This window comes from Limanda limanda, chromosome 19 (assembly GCF_963576545.1).
Source record: "Limanda limanda chromosome 19, fLimLim1.1, whole genome shotgun sequence".
Lineage (NCBI taxonomy): Eukaryota > Metazoa > Chordata > Actinopteri > Pleuronectiformes > Pleuronectidae > Limanda > Limanda limanda.
Window position 1 is genome coordinate 14,717,292 of NC_083654.1, and position 15,669 is coordinate 14,732,960.

Below are 15,669 nucleotides of genomic sequence, written 5' to 3' on the forward strand. Positions count from 1 at the left end.
ATTTCCTCCTGCTACCTCGTGGAAATTCAAAATCCTTTATATCATGATGGTGGAGCAGCAGTTTCATGAAATGATTACATGACCAGAAGGTCACTGGTTTGGCTGTGGACCTGTGAGTCACACTCTCCGTGATATTTGAAGGAACTGAAGAATAAATGCAGAGATGGAAAAGAGTCCATGGATGTGATCTGGACAGGGAGAGCTCCCACAGCTTTTAACCCTGCTGTCAGAGTGCTCTGTTCATTTACAAATACACATTTACCATTTCACATTTGATGCGGCTCCTTTTTTTTTTAAGTGCCTCCTTCTACGTTTTATTGCTCTTTGTTTATGTCTCCTCTCGAGGCACTATGTAAACTCTCCGTGGTAGGAGTAAATGAAGGTGAGAGAAGTGTATTACTGTTATATCCTAGGAGGAGAGAAGGAGGAAACAGCAGAAGTGCTGAAGAGGAGGTGGGGATGGGAGGAGTGAAGTGAAATCTCTGCTGACTTGTTAGTCAGATGGCAGAATGTTCCTAGGATGAGGAACATGTTCTCCGGTCTGTGTTCTGAAGAAAATCATTTCATAAGGGAGCCATGTGTCTGCTTGTGTTCCGGCACAGGCCTGCATAGAAAGCACAGTTACATATATGCATGTAACTGTGATTTCTATGCGTGCGTGTGCCTCTTGACACATGGACATGTCTAAATGTATATTGTATGAATGTGGGTAGTGTATATCTATGTTTGAGGTTAACTCAATTCGATGTTATTCCATATTATGTTTTCATTCCAACATACTTAGAAGAAGGCGTCTCTCCAGGATTACATTTAAATCAGGTTTGACTTTTATAACACGGTTTTATCTAGAAAACTGTACAACCTACAGGGGTCAAACAAATCTTCTCTCACGCCAAGAGAAAATTGGCCGACATGAAAATAAAATTACACCTACTGCACTGAATATAGTTGCCATACTGGACTTGACTTAACATGTATCATAAGAGTTCTTGCACATGTCAGTCAAACTAATAAAAGTCTGTGTTTGTCTTCATAAAAGGAAATTACCAGTGCAGAACAGTGCTGAGTTTAGATGCGGCAATCCCAAGGAGCTGAAGAAGATGTGGAAAGTGAAGGCCACACTGGTGCCAGGGGTAATTAGATCCCAAACTGTAGGATTAGAGATCTCTGTCCAAGAAGAGCACAGCCCTAGGAACAGCCAAGAAACTGAGCAGAACCCTCCCGGGCTTCTATATACCCGAGCTCCAGTTGGACCACCGACATGGGGGATCTGGGGATATGTTATATGCATATATAGACTTTAAATAATAGAGTTAAGATAGCCAAACTCAGAGGCGATGGACGGGGTCGTAGAGTTGAAAAAAGACGAGAGCATAGAAGGAGTCTGCAGAAACAAAGATAACAATTCTTCGACGACAGTCATGCAGAGAAGTGGCCGTGTGTGTGTTGTGCACGTGTGTGTGTGCACGTGTGTGAGATGTGTGTGCACGTGTGTTTAAGCTCTGCGATAATCTTTGATTCCGTCTCATCAGCACAATATCAAACTGCCTCCGACATCATGCTAAATAATACATCACTCCTTTTCTCTCTCCGTTTCACACCCACAAGCGCACTCACACCCACACACACACACACACACACACACACTGTATGGCATGTGCTGACTTATGAATTACTTATGGCCTGACTGTCTTCACAGGGGGAGGGAGAAATTGTCAAGGAAACCAACAATCACATCAAAGTGTATCCCAAGAGCAGACAGACAGGTTGAAAGGATGGAGCAGCACTACTGTACCTGTGCCCTAACAACTACCCGCTAAACTCCTTCCTATAGTGGAATCAATACATGTAAGTTTTTTCATGGATTTTCTGTTTTGCACTACATATACTGCGTAGTGTACCTCTACACCACTCGCTTTTTTTTTGTCTTAGCTCTCACAGTATGTTAATCCATCTATTCATTCATACCCATTCATACATTTTTCATAACGTGCAGCAGCAGCAGCAGCAGCAGCAGCAGCAGCAGCAGCAGCAGCAGCAGCAGCAGCAGCAGGATAAGAAAGGCAGTCCAGACCTTCTTCTTCCCCTCCACATGTTTAAGCTTCTTTGAGTTCCCCAGGTATTCCCAAGCGGGCCGGGATCTAAAAAGCACTCGAGCATCCTCTGGAAACGCCCCGAGGTCTCTTCATACTTTGACATGCCTGGAATACCTTCCACACTAACATGTCTTGGAGGCTGACTCATCGGATGTCTGAACAGTCTCAGCTCCCTTCAGTGTGATGGACTACCAGTCCCACTCCGAGGCCCCTTCAATATTCCTTATGCTTTAACCCAGGAGTGAACCCAGTCAAACTCTAAATGGACTGAAGGTTGGCCACAATCTCATTTATTCATGTGACCCGAGCTCATGACAAGGTGAGGGCTGGAGCATCCATCTCTTGGTAAATCATAAATGTTGACTCGGCTCAGACAACAGATTGTTTGAAACACCTGCAGCTCAACTGAAGCTGCTCTTATTCACCTGTTGATGACAAAGCTTTATAATCACTGTAAATGTTTAGTTTACACGGATCTTCTTAGAGCTGCTGTTTGGGGAAATGGGATAAGTAGTCCGACCCCTTTTCCATTTGTGCTATCTCTGCCTGGGAACATTATGTTTATACTGACATTGGATTACAGATTACATTTAAATTTGATATAAATTAAATGAATCAAGTCCTTATTTTTAAGACTTTTATTTTTATTTCTTTAACCTACCAACCTGTTTTTACAGTTAGATACAATATAAAAAAAGAGGTTGGCATAAGTTATCATGTGCTTACGCAGATAACCAGTCCTAGAGGTCAGATCGTGGAATATGCATTTGTAATATGTGTGTGTCAGAGTAAGGTATGCACACTCACTCTAACACACACACGTATGCAAAGATAATTTTGTATTCTTAGTGTCCACATTTTTGCTGAAAACAAGAGTGATTTTACACAACACATATCACTCCCTACAACAACTATGATGAAAGGTGTTTTTCACTCTTTCCCCCTTAAAAACACGTCTTGTTTACAATGCTGAGGCTAATACCTGCGTAAATCTACAACCTGAAATCGCTCCAACAGCAGATTAGACATAAGGATTACATGGAGAAAGGACGACTTGCCAAAAAATGTCCAAGCCCAGGTGGATCATTCCATTCCGAGAAAATCTCCTCCGCGCTGAATTAAATTACATCCCAGCTCTGAGTTGCAGGGCCCGACAGTGTAAAATGTATTTTGGGGCAATGACAATTACACGCTCACTGCACTGAAAAAAAAAAAAATAAGTCGACTGAAAAGGTCATGTGATCCACTCATCAGGAAATTATTCATGAGAAATTAAAAAAAACTTTAATTGAAATTGTCATTGCACCCCTGAAGTTCCTTATATTATAACCTCAGGAGGACATTTGCTATGTGTTGCGGACTTTCGATGCAGAGATGCGACATATAGATAGATCAACACTTCATCTGCATAATGTTGCATTATTCTGGTATGGCCCAGTGTGGTTTGTCTCCGTGCCTCCCTCCCATGCTCCCTCACTCAAACACACACAGAGAAAGTCAAACAGCCGAATGTATCAGCAGCAGGGGCTCTTCAGATAAGTCCCCTGGAAGCTCCGAGCTCACCGAGAGCAAACTCTTTCTGCCGCTCTCTCTCTCTCTCTCTGGCTTGCTCACACACGCGCACATGCACAGAAGGAACATGGGCCATGTTGCAAGCAGAGACTTGTGCCAGTGAATAAATCTGGGACAACTGCTTGGACATACAAGTAGCACAAGCAGGCACGAGCGCACCCTGACACAGCGTTTGTGCCGAGTTCAACCCAGGCACTTTGCAATCAATGATACTGTCATTATGCGGCGCGCCACACACACACAAATCAACACCATCAGAAGCGGCCGACCGACCAACTTACATACAAACGAGCAAAAAGGCCTACGGATGGGGGAAGAGGAGAACACAAAGGGAGAGTTTTGCCGTGTATCACTTTCTGCAGCAATCAGTTCTCTTTGTGTGTGTGTGTGTGTGTGTGTGTGTGTGTGTGTGTGTGTGTGTGTGTGTGTTTGTGTGATTGTGTGTGTGTGTGATTGCCATATAATCCTTTTGAGGACAACTTCCAGACAAATTAATTGCTAAAGGACTGATATTTGGGTCAGTGGTTGAGGTTAGCATAAGGGGCGGGCTTAGAATAACAGTTATCCAAGTAGAGGTCATGTTTAGAGTACGTTTACAGGAAGTGCCCAAAGGTGACCTATGGCAACAGGAGAAACATAAACAACATTGGTTTTAATTTGATTTACATCAAATATCGCATCAGCTTTAGTCCTTAAATCAATTCACAGCAAACATCTTGACATCAAATTAACAGTAATGGTGATGACTTCGTTCTGCTCCACGTCACCATGACAATTGTGGCCATTAAGGAGAATACCATGACCCTGACAATAAAGCAGCTACAGGAATTCAACCAATCATTGATTTTGTCTTTTGCACCTTTGCCTTGGCTACATCTAAAAGTGTCTTACAATAAATAACCTCTGGTGCTTCCTTAAGCATCAACCACCCAACACCAATCCACTTTCTAATGTGTTCTTTAAGAGTGTTAACCATTTTTGTTTGGCAGCATCCACCTTCCTGTTCTTTAAAGTCTTTTTTTCTGCCAAGTTTGACTCTCACACTGTCAATGTTGATGCCGTTTCATCTCCAACCCATCATTCCTTTATCAATTCCACAAGTTGTTGCAGTATTTCAGCCTGGTCCATCTCTCCAGTCTTCACCGGATCATTTTGTTTACTCCTGTGGTAAAACGCTTTGGTTAAAGCTCTTAGTTTACGCCTCTTTTTTCTCTTGAATATTTGAAAGTATAAATCTGTTTTTTACCTGCCTCGCTTATCCCTCCTCACCTGCACCTGAACCCGCCCAGCCAATAAACCTAAACTGTTAAACTCTCCATGTCTGGCGTCCTACTTTTTCGGGCCCAAATTTTTAACTAAACTTAACAACTTGAGGAAAAAAAGCCTGAATACAGATATAATCTCTTTAAAGAGAAAACTCCCCACTGTGCCCCTGAATGACTGAATTTAATTCAGAACACTGCTTTAAATATGCATGCCTTATTAAAATGTCCTTTCCTCGCTTTCTATTATAGTCTTAGTTTCTTGAAAAGCCCATCACATGTATTACTTTGATTACAGTACATTCAGTATTTGGCCACAGTACATAATCATGGTATCTCAGCATGTATGTGGCACAGTATAACGTTTCATCCACCATCTGTGTAACCCTGCATATTCCATATATCTCATAGACTACAACCGAGTATTGGCATATATCAATAAGTATATGATTTGACCGAAATCTTATGTTTAATATGCCTCATCTACTGGCTTGTAAATGAATGTGTTCTGAAATTACATATAGGGTCGTGTTTGTACTTGGGTACGACTGCGCTGTCAGCTTGTCGGCTGTTGACATCTAAAAGATCTGTTTGAAGACACTAGATAAATATGTGTTGTGTCGGTTTGCTCGGTATCACGCGTGTGCTCAGGTAGAAAGTCTGATCCTGCTCCGGAACTAACAGCCTCACTGCGGACATCAAAGTTATCCTAATCTAAATCAAATCTGAAATCCGTATCTGCACAGGACATGGTGCCGGTTCGTAGTGAGTTCTAATTTTAACCATCACTTCAGCCATCCATATCTCTTCTTTTCATCTCTTCTGCAGAACGCTGTCGTGCTGTTTACTCGGGCCCTCAAGGAAGACGGTGAATAAGGAGGCTTCGGCTCCCACTGGAGTGGACCACGCTCCCTCTGGAACTAATCTCTACATTTGTCTTTGTTGGAAAAACTTAAAAAAATAATATAACCAGGTTATTTTATTTTTCTCCCAAAATTTCCCGGTTGTTGTGTGTTTATAATGTTTTTGGTTTGTTTGTTTGGCTCATGAGTCAAACAATTAAACTTCTGTAAAATGTGATCACTTTTATACGAACCACAAAATCTTCTAGAGTGAGAGACTGTGACACAATAATCAACACAAAAACTCTTTGCTTCTGTCCCTCAACATTTATAATGTAGAGCCTTTGGAATATGTTCTCGTTGTGTGTCGTGCCCAGTTTGACAGCCTCCGTCTGAAAGGGGAAGAACCTGTCATCTGCGAGTGAGTCTTTTTCCTTTTGCTGAGAGGGAATGAGTCAAAGACATGTTGCCTTGGCGATCCGCTTGAAAACTTATAAAATCTGAATCGCCCAATAAAGGACTTGGATTGAATAGAAACCAGGTACATCTGCACCACAGGAATAGAAGCCTCATGCTCTGACGGTTCAATGTGTGGTTTTTAGGGCTGGGCAAGTTAACTCGTTTCAATCGAGTTAACTCAAGTGATGAGTTAACTCGATTAATTATTTTATCTCGCATTAACTCAGGTTTGATTATTTATTGTTTTATTGTGAAAGTCAGGCTTTTATTTTGTGAAAGTCTGTTGCTGACTGCTGCAGAACAGGAAAAAAGTAAATAATTGGCGGATAAACAATCGAGTTAACTCATCACTTGAGTTAACTCGATTAAAACAAGTTCACTTGCCCAGCCCTAGTGGTTTTTAATACAATGTGTCTTGCTAACACAGGTTGTCTAATTTAAATAATCCATCCTTTTTCTAACAATGTTTTTATTGAATTTTTGGGTGTATATCAAATGGCTTACAAATAATCCCTCCCGCTAAATAACTTCTGGATGTAAAGACAAGTGGTCAACGAAAGCTGCGTTTCAGTCGTCTCATTTCCCTTTTTTCCTCGCGTGGCTCGTGCCCACAGCTCCGTGTGACCTTTGGAATTTCACCTGACATTTAGTCAGCAGTCGCAGAGGCATACATTGTTCCCTCTTCCCTGAGCTGCAGAGGTCGGCACCGAGGCGCGGCCCCTTCGTGCAAACACACAGAGACACTATCTGACCTTCGTAGTTGAGTTTGAAGCCGTGTGCGGAGACAGCGAAGTCGCTGGTCAGCCTCAACGAGAACACGTTCCCCGTGCTGGTGACCGGGGGAGGAACCTGGAAGCCCGTTAGCCTGCGGAAACACAAAGAGGAACCAGTTGACATTAACAACAAATTACCAGACCGATAAACGTTTAGGACAACGAAGCCCCTGACCCCACCCCCATTGTTAACTACATGAAAGAGCCTTACAGCTTGTGCAGATATAGAAACACAGACATTAGCATATTGATGTGCACCGACATTCATCAATGGGGACCAAGAAGAACAAGCATCTCAGGCATTTTAGATATTATTTATCGTGACCTCTTTATTACTGGTCAAAAGTTCAAACTGTTCACAACTGTATCTCTCTCCTATTCTTGCCTCCAATCACCGGCCGCCGGTTAAATTTAGCATACATTTTAAAGTAATTTTAATAACTTTTAAGCTCATCACAGTCTGGCCCCAATTATATCACAGAGCCACTCACTCCCTGTGCCCCAAGCAGCAATCTAAGCTCTCTCAACACTGTTAGCAGTTTCTTGGTCATGGCTGGTAACTGAGGGCAACCTGGCTTTTGCCATCAAGACTTTGTCTGTTTTTATATCATTGCTCAAACCATTTTTTTTAATCAGGAAAGTGTTTTAATGCCTAATTTCTAAGTGGTTTTAGCAGATGTTTGTTTTTTGATATTGTGTTTCTTTGTGTAGTTCTATTCCCATGTAATTTGTTAAGCACTTTGTAACCTTGTTTCGATAAGTTTTTTTTAAAAGAAAGTTGTATAATTTATTTTGTTTCCCACTAGCTATCTAGACTGTGGCAGGCTGCCAAATTCGAATATGTCCTTCCACAGTTTCATAATGAATCACTATTTTTTTTTTTTACAATGAATTCTCATAATAACATTAGTCTAATTTGCTGTTTTGCTTCATTGCCACATTGTATAGCTGTGTGCATTAATTATGTGGGAAAACACTGAAAAAATAATACACCAGTGAAATAAAAATATTGCTTTTGATGCACGATACAAAATGCATGTGTTTGTGTGAAACTGCAATTGCTGCTCTTTGCACATGTACACATTGTGACTTCCAATATTTCCTTTTACGGTTGCCAGTAAAGCTAACATTAACATCCCTTTCTCTCATGCTTGCTTTTATCCCGACCTGGTGAAAAGTCTGCAAAGCCGCACACACACATGAAAGAACTCCCCATTATTTGAAAATATAAAGAGTGGCTGCAGTAGAACCCTGTACATGATGGGGGCTTTTAAATAAATCAAGCAGCAACATCAAAGTGAACCTACAAAAAAACGGTCAGCCGAGCAGTAATACTGAAATGGATCTGTGTGCAGATAGGTAAACAATAGGGCAGGAGTCAAGCAGGACACACAGGAGGCTTGTTCTGCTGACGCACAGCAGCCCAGGTGTGGCGTCAGCTTCTAGATCCGGTGAATCAAATAAGGAAGAGGAGTGAGAGAGGGATGGAAGGCCAGATCTTTTTTGGGGGGGAATGGAAAAGAGCCAAACCTTCCTGCTGCGACCGAGACTCATCTTATCTTCTCCTGCAGCTACCACTCTTCCTTTTTTTTTTAACTTCACCTCCCTCCTTCCTTCCCCTACCCTTCCGTCCCTTCCTCTTTCATCTCTCCTCCTTTTCTTCCTCCTCTGTCAATCCGTAGTGGGCCATCCTTCCCTGCAACATTAAGCCCTCCAGCTCCCTCTTTTCTTCCCCTCTACTTCCACCAGCACCATCACACACTTCCTCTCCGTCAGTGGGATTAATCTGGCCAGATCTCCCTTCTTCCTGTCTTCCTCTTCATCTCTCCGTCACCCTCTCTACCTGGCATTCACATCACCTGTTTTTACCTTCCTTGTGACCCTTTCTTTCGTCTGACATCATTCCTATTCACCTTTGTCCCTTAATTTCTCTTAATATTCTCCTTCTTTGATCATTGTCCTTTCTTTATTCGACTTTTCCCTCCTACGTTCACTTTCATCATTTGTCTTGCCCTCCACCCACCTCGCTCGTCTGGCATCCATCTACCTTTTTATCCTTCCCTCTCCCTCATACGTTTCAACCCGGGTAAACACCAACTCTAACTTTCATTAATACGGGAGTTGTCTTATCTATCTCTCTGTAACCGATGTGAGAGCTGCTCCTGATCTACCCTTCATCGCTCATCAGAACTGTGTGTACCTTTCCGCTAAGTGTTTTCGTCTTTGCCTTTCATTGTGCGTCCCACCTCGTCTTTCATAACACAATTAGGACACTTGAGGGATGTCTGCTGCTGGAATGCAGCGTTCTCCTTGCAACATTTCGTACTCGTGACTTGTTAAAGGTAATTTCCAGCTGCCGAATGTTATTTAAAGGGGAAATGGTGTCTTTTCTGCAACCTCAATCTTTTCAAGAGCCCTAAGAAGTGAGATATTACCACGCCACACCTCCCCAGTTATGATAAAGTGCCTCGGAAATATTTTAGAGCATTCGCACAGTGCGGCTACTTCCATCTCTCCTCTCAAACTATCCTCTCATCTTTCTATCCGTTTCCACATGTTAATTTATTGAGCTGCTTCTTCTCCCTCCTACTTTGCTTTTATTTTAGACTGTGGACCTGCCTTATCATCTTTTCATCAATTTACCTCCATCGCCCCTCTACACTTTACCTACTACTACTTTTCTCTCTGTTGTCAACTTGAGTTTGTTCCTTCTCTTTTACTCTCTCTACTTGTTCCGTCTATTCACCGTCCTATTTATGCAAGCTGTGCTTTACCTCATCCAGCCGTGCTTTAATCTTCACTGTACATTTTCCTTCCTTCAGTCTAACTTTCCTCTGTCTCTTTTAGTTGGCTCGTCCTCATATCCCCCGTCTGGTTTCCCATCTGATTTACTCCTTTTTCTTTGTTCTGTCTCATCTAGTCCAATTCTGCTCAAAGTATAAATGGTGGCCACTTTCCTAAAAGCCCCCAACCATCTCTTTAATCTCTCACTCTGTCCCTAATCTATATCTTATCTGTATTTCTTCCAGTGCTGCCTTCCTATATTTGGTCATTGGCTCCTCTCATCTCCACCGCTTTAATCATTGTCTCTCCTCCTACTTTCTCCCTTTACCCATTAACTATTTGAGTTTCTTTGAATTATTTTACTGACCTTCCTGACCTAATTTTTGCCTTCCATCACTTATCTTTGCATACAATATTTCCTATATTAAGGCCAATAACATTAAGAATGCCAGCAAGATGTGTGTGTAATGGAGTGTGTCACCATGCTTAGCCTCGATGGGAAATGAAGCATGAAGCAGGTTTCTGCACATTTGCAAGTTTGGAGCCGTGCTGATGTAAACTATAAGGCATTGTAACACATTGCTATGCATTACCAGTGGATGGCATGTATGAAATATGGCTGTTCTGGAGGTCAATTAAAAAACACAGTTTCCTGGTTCAGTGAGATGTAGCTATGTACAAGGTTTGTGGTGAAAATCATCCAACCCTAACCCAAACATGTTCTTTTTCCTCCTTTCGTGTTATAGAATACACATTCTGAGCGAAATTAAAACTGCAGTGAACAAAAGTTAAACAAAACCAAGAAAAAGGATTCCGGCAGCCAGGGTTTGTGATGTCACTAAACTAATAAACCAATCCTGTCAACTTGTGGGAGGGGCTCAGTGAGGTTCAGGAAAAGGCTCCTCCCCTGCAGGTGAGCTGTGAGGGTGGCCCCACATTAGCATATTTATAAATGACAATCAGGAAACGAGAAAGGAAGGTTTAGATTTTCGTTTAAGACATTGTAATGCGGGGATTTTTTTTTCATGACAAACCTTTTGATTATGTCATTTTAGAGTTTGAGGGGTGTAATATGCTACAGGGACAGATAAAGCACAAACTGTGTCACTCAAATATGTTAAGTTGTAGAGAGGCCAAACTGTTTAAAAAGTATACATAGATACCAATGTGACCCACTGTGACACACCATGCTTTAAGGTATTATACAAACTAAGGCATCTGTAAAACAGCCCAAGTAGAAGTGTATGTCTCCATTACCCAGACAACAAATCAAATTGCCTGCATTTTGCATTTCCTACACGTATGCAAATCAGGGTCCAGCCCACTCTCGCACTTCAATCTGGTTGTCGTTTGTAGCTTAATTACAAACGCAGCTAACAGCAACCCCTCAACTGACACACACACAATCACGTTTAATGGATGGATAACCAGAATTCTACGGCAACTTCCTCCTCTCGACTGGCACTAACTCAGGGCCGCTCCCTCGCCCACACAGGCCTCTGCTCTCTCACTCACACACATCATTCAGTGGTTACTGTATAACAGCGTGATGCAGCTTCTGCATGATTGTACGTCTTTTGTATAATTTGCTTCTTGTTACTTTATTGTGACAGGGAGGAAAAATGGCTAAGTGCAGTGTAATTTCGGTGTCACTTTTGCAGCCATTATGAACAAAAAAGGCAAACCACTAAAGCCAGTTCCATTCCCAGCTAATAACCAAATCCACTTTTTAACAATATCCATCTTATATTTATACGTTTTAGCCCTATGCTTGTGCTTGTGCCTCTGCAAATAAACTCCACACAGTTGCTTACTCTTTTCCTCGGCTGTATTATCTGCCAGTGTGTGTGTGTGTGTGTGTGTGTAGCGCGACATATCTCTGTAACACTCCAGCTCAACGCGATGAGTGGTTCCAACACGTATTCACCAGTGAAACCAATGCAAATGAAAGATCCTATTGAAGCAGTGTTTGCATTCATGGCTCTGTAAGGAGCTTCCTGATCAAAACACCAGCGAGCAGAACACAAAGCAAATATCACGTTATGTAAATAAGCCTCGAACCATTCACTTCCTCTCCCCGTGCCTTTTCAAAATCATATTTGTGATGCCTCACTCTCGCCGAAACAAACTTTCAACACATATGCACACACACACACACACACACACACATAAACACACAGACAAACACACACATACACAAAGCAATTTTTTATTTCCTTTTTAAATTTATCTTGGGACTTATGTGTTTTGAGATTTATGGGGTACAACCATAATATTTTGCTAAAAGTGAAAGACAGATGGAACAGAGGGTGTCTGACATTCCATTTCTATGCCTGTGGGAGTGTGTGTTTGTGTGTGTGTGTGTGTATGGGGGGATGTGTGTTTGGTGTGTAGAGTAAAATCACATTAGCAAGTGAATGACAAACTAGCTAATATCAGCAGAATACTTTCTTTCTCTTTTGCCTTAAACACACGCACACACACAAGCATGAAGAAGGGTGACACACTTTCTCACACAGGCACGCCAACACACGCACACAAGCACACTAACAAACAGATAAAGTCACACCATTCTCTTTATTTTATCCCAAAAAACAGCCATGCAGTCTGGCTAATGCGATTGTCAGACAATCTCTCTCTTTCTATCTCCCTCTCTCTCTTCCTCCTTCTCGTTTCCTCCCTTACTTCTATCTGATGGTCTCTTTATTGCCAACGGGGGAAAAACAAATGATTTTTCAGTATTATTTCCGCCATTACAGAAGGAAAGACAGGGTTTATGATCTAAACTGTAAAAATGAAATATTAGAAAAAGGAAGGCACAGAGTGAGACAGTGCGGTTGTGTCGCGTTCAGAATTTTTTCCAGACAAAATAATATATGATGTGGAAGGTCTCATTTAATCACATCAGTGATTCATCAGATAGAGACCTAAAGAAATGCCTTCCTATATGCTTGGGATTCACTGTAGACTTAAAACTAACTTTATACATATATACTTGGATTAATTAATTGGTTGTAGATTGGCAGGCTTTTTTGCTATAGGCCTTGAATAAACATAACATCGTATGTAAACAATTTAAGTTTGAATTGATCAGCAATTAAAGTTTATGGTGAGTTTAAACAGCAGGAGTTTCAAAAGGCTGCTGTAACATGTTTTGCAGCAAAAGAGGAAATAAACTCATCACAAGTGAAAACAAGTTCTTTTCGTCCCCTGATGTCTTTCTGGCAGAAACCAAAAAAAGAGAAAATCTGTCAAAGAGCCAAGAATTACGTCTGCCACAGATGATGAGCTGCAGAAGACTGAAGTGTGAAAAATGTTAACTGTCAGGGAAAATAATTATACAAGAGGAATCCAAGTGAGAGAGGAATCGACTGATTGCTACAGAGACTCAGTCATCTGACGAGCGGCCACAGCGAGATGTCTGCAGACGTCCAAACCAGCAAAGATCCTGGGAAGCAGCCAAACGCTGTTGCATTGTCAGATGGCCGTGGGAGGGTGAGGAACATTATGGTTCAAATCCACTTACTATAAGTCTTGTTTTACCAATGTTGTATTGTATGGCACACAGTGTAATCACTCACAGAAGTGTGATGGACTTAAGGACATAGCTTTCCAAGATGTAACAAGGGAGTCCTGAAAAAAACTTTGGCTGACTTCAACATTGGACAATTTGTTTCTCGCTTCTCCTCTTGCCAACGTCTGAGTAAAAAAAAATGTACAATCCACTTTGTTTCAATAGTCTGAGAACCAGGCTGGGGATGTGGGGAGTGGGATATGAGAGGGAAAGAAAGAGAACAGGAGCTGTGGATGCTGTTCCATTGTTAGAATGTGTTAAATAGTTTGAGACTGTTAACTGAAATGGATTTAATAAAACAGAAGAAAGGCAAAATTCCTTTTCAAAAGCTAAGTTGTACGTATTTTATATATAATATATTTATAAGAGTTAATATCATTAATAATTCCCCTTGCCCCGCCCCACCGACCCTGGAAAAATGTTACGGACCTCTGCTTGAGGAAATTGCTGCTAACTGGACCTCTTTAAAATTCAATTAAATAATCCGGCTCTATTCCAAACTCTGCTGTTGGATTTCACCTTTAATTTGCCACTTGTATATTAGATCTAATCAATTTATCTTTATTAACAAGCTAAGCACCCCAGGATTTTCATGTTGATGTAATTAAAGCTCTACCTAAAAAGAAAGGAAACACTATTTACCCAAACAACCTAATGACCTACCTCTATCAAACCTCCCCACTGTTTTCTAAAATCCTCGAAAAAGCTGTGACATATCAATTATTTTAATTTCTGCATGCTGCAAAGACGCTGAACCAAAATTGAAATGCATCAAAGTGCTCTTTGAAGGTCACTAACAATCTTCTCATGCCTCAGACAATGGACTTGTCTCTATCCTCGATCTTAATGCTGCATTTAATACCATCAATAACAAGATTAAATTACAGAGACCGGAACATGTTATTGGGATTTAAGGGACCACACTAGTACTTATCTACAAGTGTACCACTAATCACTGGGACTTATCTGAAAGATCCCAGTGTCTTCATGTTAACAGTGTCTCGCTGTCGCACACGAAAAGTGAGTCACAGCGTTCAACAGGGTTTAGAGCTGAGACAGATACTTCTCAACCTATTACCATTTCTATGCAGATGACACCCAGAAGTTTTTATCTATGAACCCAGATAAAACTCATCAGGTCAATCTTCAGGAATACCTTAAAGACAAAAAGGCCTGGATTACCTGCGGTGTTTTACTTCTAATCTAAGTAAAACAGAAGTGGGAAATGGGTCCTGTTACTCCTGGAATGGACTTCTGTTTATCAACTTACGAAAAGAGAAAATAATTAAAGTTGAGAAGTGGAGGTTTTCTAAATGGCCATAGGGTCAGCAACGATATGAAATTGACAGAGAGATCATATTTCTTATCTCCTTGTGAGTGGCTCTTCGTAAAAAAACAGAATTCAAAATCCTTCTCCATACGGACAAAGCCCTGAATGACCGCGCTCCACTGTAAATTAAGAATTCATAGTACTGTGTCATCCCAGTAGATCCTTTCTCTCTCAAAATACTGGCTGACATGACTTGCTGGCTCCTCTAAGAGTGGAATGGGAGGCAGCACCTTCAGTTCCTCTTCTGGCAACCAGCCCTTTTTCACTTTCATTTTTGATAAGGCTGCTATAGGCTCAGACTAGTGTGGAAACTCCCATCATGCTCTGAGTATTCTCTCATTCACTCCCTCTCTCTACCCCATACATATCTATCACTGTCCTGAATAACTGTGTCATCTCTCTCCTTAGTTTGGACTTTTAACCTCATGTCCTCGTTCTGACTCCACTGCACCAGAACGTAGCCCCCTCCCCCCCGCTCCAACTCAACACTTATCGTCAGGATGCTGATTGTTAATTGGAGCTGTTACCATTGCTGCTGTGAATATTTACAACCACGTGACACCCATGAGTAATGCCGTCATAATCGCCATTGCACGAACCAGTCTGGCCGTGTTTGAATACAGCAGTTACACCACTGCTCCTGCTGTCTCTCTTCACTCGCCCCCCTCTCCCCTGGTTATCATCTCTCCCCCCATTTCTCTCCTTTCAAACCGAACAGTGGAGGCAGACGGCCGCTGAGTCGGCTTCTGCTGGAGGTTTCATCCGGTCAAAAGGGAAGTTTCTGTTCCTCTCAACTGCCGCCAAGTGCTCGCTCGTCGTGGGAGCGGCTCGGCCTCTCTGTAATAGCGCAAGGTCTCGACCTTTCTCTGTAAAGCGCCTTGAGATAATGTATGTTGGGATTTGGCGCCACAGCCGGCGAACGAAACGGAATTGAATTCAACCGAGTTGTGCTGGACTGTCATGAAAAGACAGGCACG

General features: G+C 41.8%; 1 protein-coding gene across 1 annotated transcript in view; it reads right to left on the minus strand.

Annotated features, from left to right (window-relative positions):
• Nucleotides 1–15,669, minus strand: part of LOC133026467 (CUB and sushi domain-containing protein 3-like) — a 313,843-nt gene that overhangs the window by 204,854 nt on the left and 93,320 nt on the right. The window contains exon 3 of the mRNA XM_061093362.1: nt 6,984–7,096. Within this exon, the coding sequence (XP_060949345.1) occupies nt 6,984–7,096 (113 nt within the window). The remainder of the gene's footprint in view (nt 1–6,983; nt 7,097–15,669) is intronic.